We start from the raw sequence: 10,401 nt of genomic DNA on the forward strand, positions 1-10,401 counted from the left end.
CACATGCTTGTTTTAAAAGGATATGGATCCGACTCTGTATTTCAAGTGATTTTCAACATAGCAGGAGTAGCAGCAGTAGATTTTTATACACCTGCGGCTCCGGGTTCGTGAACAGTTCCGATGAAACCCACAAACCCCGAACACACAACCGGTAGGCTTAAAACTGCTGATAAGTAGTAGACATTTGTTTGTTTTAGTGGGTTACGAGCCAAAAAGGTTTGGGAAAACGCTCCTGTACAGGATTGAGCCAGTCAGAGCGATCAAGGTTTGCATGTCAGCCAGTAGAAATACTTCACAACCACTGTAACTTCTGTGTCTGGGGAAGACACGTTCATGGTGGACAGCAACCTGGGATGGAAGACACGGGAGGACAAGAAGGGACGCAGGATCCGAAATGAATCAATGCATTTGGACGAATCGCTGAATTAAGATCAAAACTAATTGGAATTATTTGCAAAATAGTTGGGGACATACAAAGTAAAAAAAAAAACCTCTCTGTCCTCCCTTTAGACCATATAAGACAAAACACAGGTCAAGCTCTTTCCAGAGACAGAACTGTGTGTAAATCTTCCCAAACTGTGTAATTAAATACAATGTCGTACTTTTTTTCATCCATGTAAAAGTTATGGCTCAGCAATTCCCCTCCATATATTTTGCTTGCTGGGCTATTCTGTCCTGTCAGTGGCGGGGGAATTAATGGTGGCCATATTATCAAAGCCGTAAAAGCCTTCAACAGTTAAGCTTAGTCAAGCAATGTTTGGCTTTTCTGATTAATGCCCAAGACCGTGTCAGTATTCAAAGACAAATTTCAGCAGTTTTTAATAATGATAAATGAATTTCGGGGGAGATTAGGAGATCAGAGTTCAGCGCCAGGTGAATGGAGGTGAGCGCCCAGGGCCAGAAGTTAACTATTAGACTGGTGGAGGAGTTGGAGGTTAATATCTCACTTGTTCCTGATGTCATTGGAGAGACGCTCAGCCTCAGCAGGGTCCTTTTGTTGCAGTTTCTGGTAGCTGGAGAAGGTCTCCACCATGCCAATATATCCACTCAGTGGCATGGTTCTTTTTACCAACAGCTTCTCATTCCTGGACACAAAAAACAAACCGACAACAACAACAAAAAATGAAGCGGTGTTTCATTACCTATACCTTCGGTGAGGTGAGGTATTCTTCTGCCTTTGAGCGATGCAGCTACGCTCTAAATTGTTCGCGCGATGCAGAGTTGGACGTCACTCAACACCCACCACTCTTTGTCTGGGTAGGAGCAGGAGTCAAACATGTTTAGGTAGATCCTCTCAGAGCTTGATCCTAGATAGGGGTTCCGGAAAGGAAGCAGGGCAGCGTAAAACTAATTTAAAAAAAAGAAAGAAAAGGTTCTCAGTACCAACCTACTGCATCGCTCAGTGCAGTTTGGGTAAAATATAAATCACCGACGTACAGTTTGTGGAATTGTAAATGTCTAATCTTGGAATTAACAATTTAATGATGTCAGTGGCTGCTTACTTCTCAGACATTGCCATACTTACTTTCGTAAGATTTATAATAAACCTTTCGAACCTGTAGGATGTTTTTGTGTCTGTTTTTAGTTTAGCAATGGCCGGCAAACTGCCAATATACCGGATTTGATTCCCACTTCAGCATTAACTCATGCATCAAATGGAATTTGACATATGCAAAATGCACATTTCAAGGTGATTGAAAAACTAGTTGCAGTTCAGACTTGCACCTTGCCTACAACTTGCAGAGTGACACTCTGCTGATGTAGTATCAAGCTTCCTTTAAATGTAATAATCAGCCTCACAAGAGAGTTCCTACAATGGGTCGAGCTCAGAAACGCCGGATGCAGTCCTACATTTCCCATAATGCAACCAACAGCATATTCTTCTTCCAGGTAAATACCCATATGTTTCAAAATGAATTTAATAAAGGAATTCTCTGAGAGAAGTTTTCAGATTTAGACCTCTTTACAGATGTCGTTCAGTGCGCTGGAGACGTCCCCGTACTCCAGCTCCATGTCCATGGTGTAGCTCACGAGGGCCAAGCAGCCTCCAGGCCTCAGCACCCGGTCAGCCTCTTTGAGGAACCGCTGGCAGTCAAACCAGTGAGCCGCTGTCATTGCTGTCACAAGGTCCACCTTTCCAGATGCAAAGGGAAGCTCCTCTGCTGGACACTGTCTGGCTTATGGATGTGGAATAGGGAGAAATCTGAAGGTTAATTCCATAGGAGACATAATATATACATATATACATACATATATACATATATTAAATTTATTTGTACAATATTTGTGTTCAGCACCAAAGAATTGTATATAAATCATGGTTAACCTCTGATTATCAAAACCTAATAATCCCAAAAAGGAGGCAACAATGGTCATTATCCCTGTACAGTCTGATTCTGAACTTTGTCCCTTTGCCATCAAGAATAAAAAAATGAAAAATGTATTTTTTTTAAAAAGGGATTAATGTGGTAGTCACAGAATCCCTCACTTGCTAAGGTTGCAGGCTCCTGACAATTAGGTCTGGAAAATATGGGTCACCCATTCTCTAAGCTCACGGCAACAATGAATGAAATGGAGGCCGAGTTTACTGTCCTTCCCTGGATGTTGATCATTCGGAGCAATAAAGATGATGAAGATAAGATAACTTCTAAGCTTACGAAAGGTAATACAAAATAAGCATCGGGGTGAGATTGTTTCCGAGGTTGAGAATGAACTTTGCACCTCAGCTGTCCAGCCAAAATTGAAAAAAAAGTTGTGAGCGTGTCAAGAGGAAGATGGAAGTTGAAACATTAATGATTCCACAACAAATAGGCAAAGTCCATCTGCTGATGAACATAACCTAAAAGGACCTCTTACAAACAAAACAAAGCTACACAGACACAGCTCACTGCTTTTTGGTCAGGATGTGTGGGAAATGTAGTTTGCTAGATCTTGCTAGATCAAATGGTTTGAGCTCTGCTGCTGTGCATGTGTGAGAGAACTTCACTTCCAACCACGAAAGGGACTTGAACTGTCTTGTTGTTCAGGACCTGCAGTCAGAGGGGGATTGATAAAGTCATTACACAACGCCAGTACTCACAGTGAGTCCTAAGACGGTTCAACTCAGAGCAGTTTGTAAGGTGTTTTTGAAACACCAAACAAGTCACCGCTGACCGCTAGAATTTCTTGTATTTTCCAGGGCCGGTTCCAGTTCTGGTTTTATAAAAAGCCCCTGCCTTCACCTCACCTGTATGACACATTTGGAGGCTTGCTACTGGCCAGCGCCATCTCCAGCTGGGCGGGACTGATGTCCGTTCCAACCACCTTAGTGAAGTATGGAGCCAAAAGGGTCGTCCCTTGCCCCGAGCCACAGCCGACGTCCACTGCGAGGTTGAATTGTTTTGGTGTCTAAAAGGAATTGAGTTTCAGTGTTCAAAGGGTAAAGTTAATGCTGAAAAATGTGACAACAAAAAAAACGTAATTAAACATTAAAACAACTAAAGAAATAGCTACTGAATATTACTCGTCTGAAAGGCTTCTTCAGTTCTTTACTTGTGCACCTAACTGTATGTGCCCTGCTTGACCTGTGCCATGGACTCACGAGTGTCTCCAGTAGTTGCCAATCTCTACACAAAAGAGGCAGAGAGCACAGCCCTGATCTCCTTCGCAGGAACTGCTCCCAAGCCACTGGTTTAAGTACATGGATGACACCTGGGTCAAAATCAATACACGGGAAGTGGAAGCCTTCGCAGAACGCATCAGTGCAGTGGACAGCAACATCAAGTTGGCTCGGGAGGATGACAGAGGAAACAGTCTGGCCCTCGTGGACTGACGATGACAGAAGCCGCAACACTGAAGTACACGGAAAAACCCCCACACACAGATCAATGTCTGCTCTTTGATTCTCGACACCCGCTGGAGCACAAGCTGGGGGTTATCAGAACCCTACGCCATCGAGCGCAGAACGTGCCCACAAGGACCGAGGGGGAGGAGAAAGAGAAAAACCACATCAGGCAGGCACTTAGAATACGTTGTCACCCGAAATGGGCCTGCCTCAAAACCACAGAAAGATACAGAACTGACAGGGAAGGAAGAAGGAGCTTCAACAAACACTGCATCCCTAAGGACTTCAAGCCCAGTAACACTGTTAGGCAGAAGCTTGTCCACTCTAGGGCCATACACCCGGACAAAAGCAGAGCGATGTAGCGTATGCAGTTCAGTGCGGCGAAGAATGCACAGACCTGTACCTGGGGAAGCAAAACAACCGCCGCACGGCACAACACAGGAGAGCCAAGCGCTCAGGTCTGGACTCAGCGCTCCACCTCCATCTGCAGGACAAGGGACACTGTTTTGAGGACGGCAATGTACAACATTGTGGCCAGAGAAGAGAGACGCTTTGAAACAGGAGTCAGAGAAGCCATCTACGTCAAACTGGAACGACCATCACTAAACAGAGGCGGTGGTCTACGACACCACGCAGCAGCCACGTACAATGCAGTCTTGAGATCCCTCCCCAAGTCAGCTTAACAACCATTCACACCACGACTCGCGTGACTGAGGTGGTTAAAAATGCCTGGGGTCTACGAGAGGTTAAATGCCTGGACTCCCCACCAGACAGTCAGGACTGAAGACGCCTTTCGGATGAGAGGTGATGTGTCCTCAAAAAACTCCAAGCAAGTCCAGTCGCCCTGGTATAGCACTTAGAAATACCTTGACCTGGATGACTGAGGATCTTTATACAGCGTCAGTACCGAAACACATATAAGCAACCTTTTTCTCCATGTAGCTCATCATCCTGCTGATCAGTTCTTGGGGTGCCACTCTGTACTGCAGGTAAGCAGCCGCATGCTTTTTATCCTCGAAGAGCCGTACAGCCATTCTTCTGTGCCAAAGAGCTTGTGCTTGCGAAGGGCTTATCTGACTGACTACTATGACTCAGCATTGCAACGTGCACATTAACTGCAGGAGCAAAATGCCCCCTCCGCAACCCCCCCAACCCCACCCCCCTGCACTGCTGCCAAAAAAGCATGTCTACACCCCCTGTTACTCTGTTGTCAGAATGTAAACCTCTGGACACATGTAACAGCGAATAAAAACCTGAGCTGTTCGCCATTAAAGATCAGCAGAAACTGCTTTGGTTCAATTGAAAACTTTTCAAAATAACAATTGCTTTAAAATAGAGTTGTAAATTGCAAAGATCCAGATGTTATCGAATGCAACCTGTTGGTGACTTGATACGAAGTTTGCGAGACCATATATAGAACCGTGAGTTATACATAAAGGGACAATTCATAAAAATAAATATTCAAAATGAGCACAGGATGTGCTGCAGCTATGGGTGGCCCTTGAAAATGGCATGTTTATTCCCAATATTAACAAAAAAGAGAGGTTTTTTCCAAATCTAGACTTTTGCACCTGCACTTCCTTGCTAATGGCACCAGGTGGCAGTAAATGCACATACAGTATGTGATGGTTGGTACGGAAAAGGAAAGAGCTGCTGAGACTGGGAACACTTGGATATCTCATGTTAGTTGTAATTCCCCATCAATAGATATTTGCACTGGGATGATCAGTTAATTCTGTTTTTTAATCTCCCATAGCATGTTTTTTTTTTCCCTCATATGAATATCAAGAGAAAAGAAAAGTGTGGCTAAAAATTTAAGTCTAATCAAATTTACATTCTTACAAACCAAGACTCGTCCCTTTATATATCCATTTTGCCTTTGATAAAGTGAAAAAATCTGTTTTTGACTAATTATTTTGACCTCACACTTTGGTTCCAAGTACATTTAGAAATTATTTATGCCGGAATCCCATAAAACAATCCTGAACCATGGCGAGCAGTTTTAGCCCTGTATTTTCTGCTCAATCAACAAGCATTGATCCTTCTCGTTCGCCTGATCAATATCCATTGTCAGATATGGTTTGCAATAGGGCTGTATTAACAAAAGGGGGGGGGGGGCAGGTGGGTGCACGGTGTCCCCTGACACCATAGAAGCCCCAACCCTTAACCCCACCATGTTGCTATGTGCAGCCCTGCCTTGTGTCGTCCAATCAATCAGCTTTGATCAAACCTGTCAGCTGCACTCAAGTCACACAACTGTCCACCGCTGTGTGTGTGTGTGTGTGTGTGTGTGTGTGTGTGTGTGTGTGTGTGTGTGTGCAGCTGAAGCATGATAAACACACTTTGGAGGGCAATGTTGTCATCCACGTACACGTGTCTACCCAGACATAACCAATTTATTACCAAGTCTTTACCACCAAGTCTTATTACGGTGTCCTCACACTTTGCCGCGCACACACACACACAAAAGCCATTAAAAAACACAAAGTCAATGGACTCAGACAAGCAGCCTCATGTATGGCTTTAATATCTGCAGGCATTCCCGACACAGTAAAAAAGAGCTATGGGAGTGCTTCCATCTGTGACGAGCGGTGTTGCTAATGCTGCATGGGGAATTCTCTAGAAAAGCAATCAAACAGGTAATGCACAGTATGAGTAGAAAATATTAGAGATATTGTGTTTAAACAGGATTTTTTTTTTTTTTTCACGAAGGCAGGTGTGGGAAAAATCCAGTTTGGAGTTTCTAAACTGGTTGAGGAAGAATTTGTTTGTAATGAGTCAGGAATAGCGGGAAAAAGGGATGAAACGTAATATAAGAACATGTTATTTTATGCACTGAATGTGTACAGTATACATCTTAAAAATTCATATAAGCCATAAATAGATATGTGTGTGCTGTTGCAAATACCTGCGCACTGATTTTTTTTCTTTCTTTTGACAGTCTGAGCGCACAGATTTGCAGGGTGGGGGGATGGATAGATGGGTATTGAGTATAAAATCCCACTTCCCTGCGGAAATCTCAGCAGGTAAAAGGAGATTGCAGCTGTTGGATGAAATCCACGAATTTGGAAAACAGTCTTGTTGCCATGCAATTTTTTTTTTTGTTGGGGGGGGGTGCCATGGCTTTTGAATGGGTTTCACAGGGGCCTGGATTCCTTAAACATACTCTTTCACCTGAAAAGAAAAGGGAGTGGCACCAAAACTAGAGTTCGAGAGTGAGTTGCAGTCGTTGATCTCAAGTTCAAACTTGTCCCAGTCATAACCTTAAGTTTTTACTTTTTCTAGATTTACAGTCTCTCACTAACTTTAAATGGGTTGCACCACACAAACTACTTTTTATGTAGAGATTATATGTTACCAAATATTTTATGTCTACGTTTACAAGTAATTGGCAATTCAGTTGATATCATGTGGCCCCGTAAAACTGTTTTTGGAAGTTATGGCACAAATGTTTCATAGCGCGACTGAGTTGCACATTACTGAAATATTTACTAGCTAAGACATTACACTGGCTTGACACCGCACAAACTTAGTGAGGGAATTACAAATGGCTGGTGCAACACAATGCTGAGGTTTCTCTGTTACAAGTATGAAATCAACTCGGCAATCCTTGACATAAAAAAAAAGAAAGTGTTAGTCAAATCCCTCCTTGTCTCTTTATTATGGCCCCGTGCATTGTGCCAAACAGTGCTTGCAATCAATGGTAGGATATGAAGATCTTAAATCTCTGCCCATTAAAACTTCACTTGAGATACACTGTTTTCTCCACTGCCAGTTGTAAAGAGCAAAATATCTGAGCGACTCCGAGGCTGCGTTTTTTTTTTATAACCGAGACGCTCGCTCGGAGATGCACTCGGAGGGCTAATCCCACTCTCCAAGGAGAGAGGTAGGTATTGGCTTTGATGATAGAAATGGATTAAACAGATTACATTAAAGGCCAGTCTAATTGAACCAATCTATCCTGATTCTGCTGCTGTAAGATAAATGATGAGAAGGCCAGATACTCCTGGTATATATAGGTCGTGTGTTTGTGTGTCTGGCTTGGGGTTTCTCTTTGGACATTTGCAGGCTTGCTTGAAAAACACAGCAAAAGCACTTTCTTCGTGTAGAAAAAGGCCCTATTTTGATAACGAAGGCTTTCATAAAGCTTGGGAACAACACTCCTCCAATTCTGTCCATGTCTTTGCTTCCGCTATTTATCTCTGGACTGTCCAAATTAATTTCTGCCAAGAAAAAACAAACTCGTTATATATGCAGGAATATTTCCTACATATTTTGCCAGTTATTAAATAGCTTGTGCAGCCTGCAAGTCAGTTTGATTTCAAACTTTTTTTTTTTTTTTCTTTTTTGGCGCACTCAAGTGCTTGTGGGGGGGGGGGAACGATGCAGGAAATGGCGACATTACTCCTCCAGTCCCATGTTTTCTTCATCTCCCAGGTTAGATTTCCTCGAAAAGCATAGCTCTTCAAAGCTTTTCAGCAGCCATCCCTCAGATTTTCCAGGTCAAAGCTTCAATGGCAAACAGATTTCAAAACAACTCGTGCAAGCGACTACTCAATGTAACTTCTGACAAAAAAGTAAAAGAAAACAAATATCCAAATATTGCTCATCTCAGTCAAGCTTTAAGTGTTTACAAGTTGGCTTTCATGATTCAAGTGGATTTTAAAAACTCAATGTAAGCTTTTCAAAAGGTTATGGGTAATATAAATTTACAGTTAATGGGCTGAAACATGCAAAACCACCAGTACCCTTAAAGTGCTGCTAATGCACAAAATGAATTTCATTAGTCTCAGTGTTTCAATGGAGAATTTCAGTGTGTCACGATGGTCTAAATGCTATTTCAAATGAACCGAATTCAAAGGCGTAAAAAATTGAAGAAGAAACACAGCAAACTTGTAAATTTATGGCAAAAAAACCCAAAACTGAATAGTATGCTCTTGATCTCCTTCCCGAGAAGGAGATGCTTCTGAAAGCTTACGTAAGACCGGTCAGCACAAAAGAAGTCAATTGTGCACCGGCACATTCCAGTTCATCTGCCTGTCTCAATACAGAAGCGTGTGTTTTGAGTCTTTCCATATATTTTGGATGATTACCTTTGTGTGTGTGTGTGTGTGTGTGTGTACCTGTCCTCCCAGGCAGGCTCGTTATCGAAGGTGTCCAGTTGAAGTGAGCGCGATAGGGTGACCTTTCCCTCCAACCTTGTTATCAGTGTGAACTCGTTAATCAGGACTGTTTAATTAGCAGCGGAATGGCAATCAGGGAGGAGTCGGAGACCTCTATGGTCATAGACACGGATCAATGGTTTTCAGGGAGCCTTTGCACTCAGCAACAGGGGATTTCTACACACATGTGATTGCAGCATACTGATGCATACTTACACATGCATGCAATTATACATGAATTGCATTCAAATATCCTACTTTAACTTTGTTTCAACATGCGGGCGTTTCACCATGTGGACTTTGGGATTTTACGCGTGTGGGTTTTAAAGGACCCGTGTCAATAAACATGGGTAAAAATGTATTTTTTTTGAACAAACCTACTAGCGATCACATTTATGGCCAAACCCGTATCTGTGAATTTGATCGTTCAGCCCTTAAATAAACAAATCCAAGGATTCATACCTTCATCATTTAGCTTTTAAGACTGTGTGATATCATAACAACGTTCCACTGATGCCTGTACTTCACCAGAGAGCAATATATAGCCAAAAGTATGTGGACGCCCGAAACCCCAATATATGGTTGTTGAACTTCTCATCTCAAAACCACTGGAATGAAAAAGCTCCTTCATGGACGGCTTTGTGACAGATTCTGCAGGCATTTGCCCAACGTTCAGCCACTAGAGCATGGAGAGTGAATTTAGCCACTTACGGTATGTTGGACGATAAGGACTGGCTTGCGGTAGGTGTTCCTATTCATCCCAAAGTTGTGGGATGGGTCTGAGGTCAGGGCTCTGTTCAGGCCAGTTCTTCTTCTCCTAAATGGGAAAAAAAAACATTTCTCTATGGACCTGGTCATGTGTAAGGGGACATAGCAGGTTGAAACAGGTGGAAACCCACCTTTGTCTAAAATATCAGTTTATGCTGTAGCTTTAAGAGTTCCTTTCATTGGGACTATGGGACCCCCACAGCCCCAAACCCAGAAGTAAACAAAGGTATGGGGTGTCCACATACTTTTGGCCTTATAGTGCAGGATTTTGATTGTAGGTTTTACAAACTTCACGCCACCGATGACCCTGTGTGATCACCTTCTTCCCACCATAATAGTGGGACACACCACAGCGACACCAATATCCCACTTTTATTAAAAGCCAGGTACAGCGGCAAACTGATAAAACAGACTAACCCTGGTTGACATGCATACATGCTTCCTGCGTGTATACACACACAGTCTCAAAAGTGTGTGCAAACATGCACGTGTTTAAACTCACACACAGATACACAAACATTCAGGCACAGAAAAGTGAGGCGGGAGCCAACAGCCGCTGCACCCGGCGAGATCCAAGTGAAAGTGAGAAGCATAAAAAAGGGCTGAACGCTCAGGTCTGTTGATCTATTTTTACTGCAGAGCAGGGGG

The 10,401-nt window shown here is 43.0% G+C and overlaps 1 protein-coding gene across 1 annotated transcript; it reads right to left on the bottom strand.

Moving 5' to 3' along the window:
• On the bottom strand, nt 1-4,902 carry LOC120798272 (putative methyltransferase DDB_G0268948). The gene is made up of 6 exons (XM_040142448.1): nt 4,750-4,902; nt 3,227-3,387; nt 1,960-2,173; nt 1,244-1,347; nt 948-1,085; nt 1-348 (listed from the first exon to the last, which is right to left on the bottom strand). The coding sequence occupies exons 1-6, from the start codon at nt 4,855-4,857 to the stop codon at nt 261-263; spliced, it is 813 nt and encodes a 270-aa protein (XP_039998382.1). The 5' UTR covers nt 4,858-4,902; the 3' UTR covers nt 1-260.
• Between the last annotated feature and the right edge of the window lie 5,499 nt (nt 4,903-10,401).

This window comes from Xiphias gladius, chromosome 13 (genome assembly GCF_016859285.1).
Source record: "Xiphias gladius isolate SHS-SW01 ecotype Sanya breed wild chromosome 13, ASM1685928v1, whole genome shotgun sequence".
NCBI lineage: Eukaryota > Metazoa > Chordata > Actinopteri > Istiophoriformes > Xiphiidae > Xiphias > Xiphias gladius.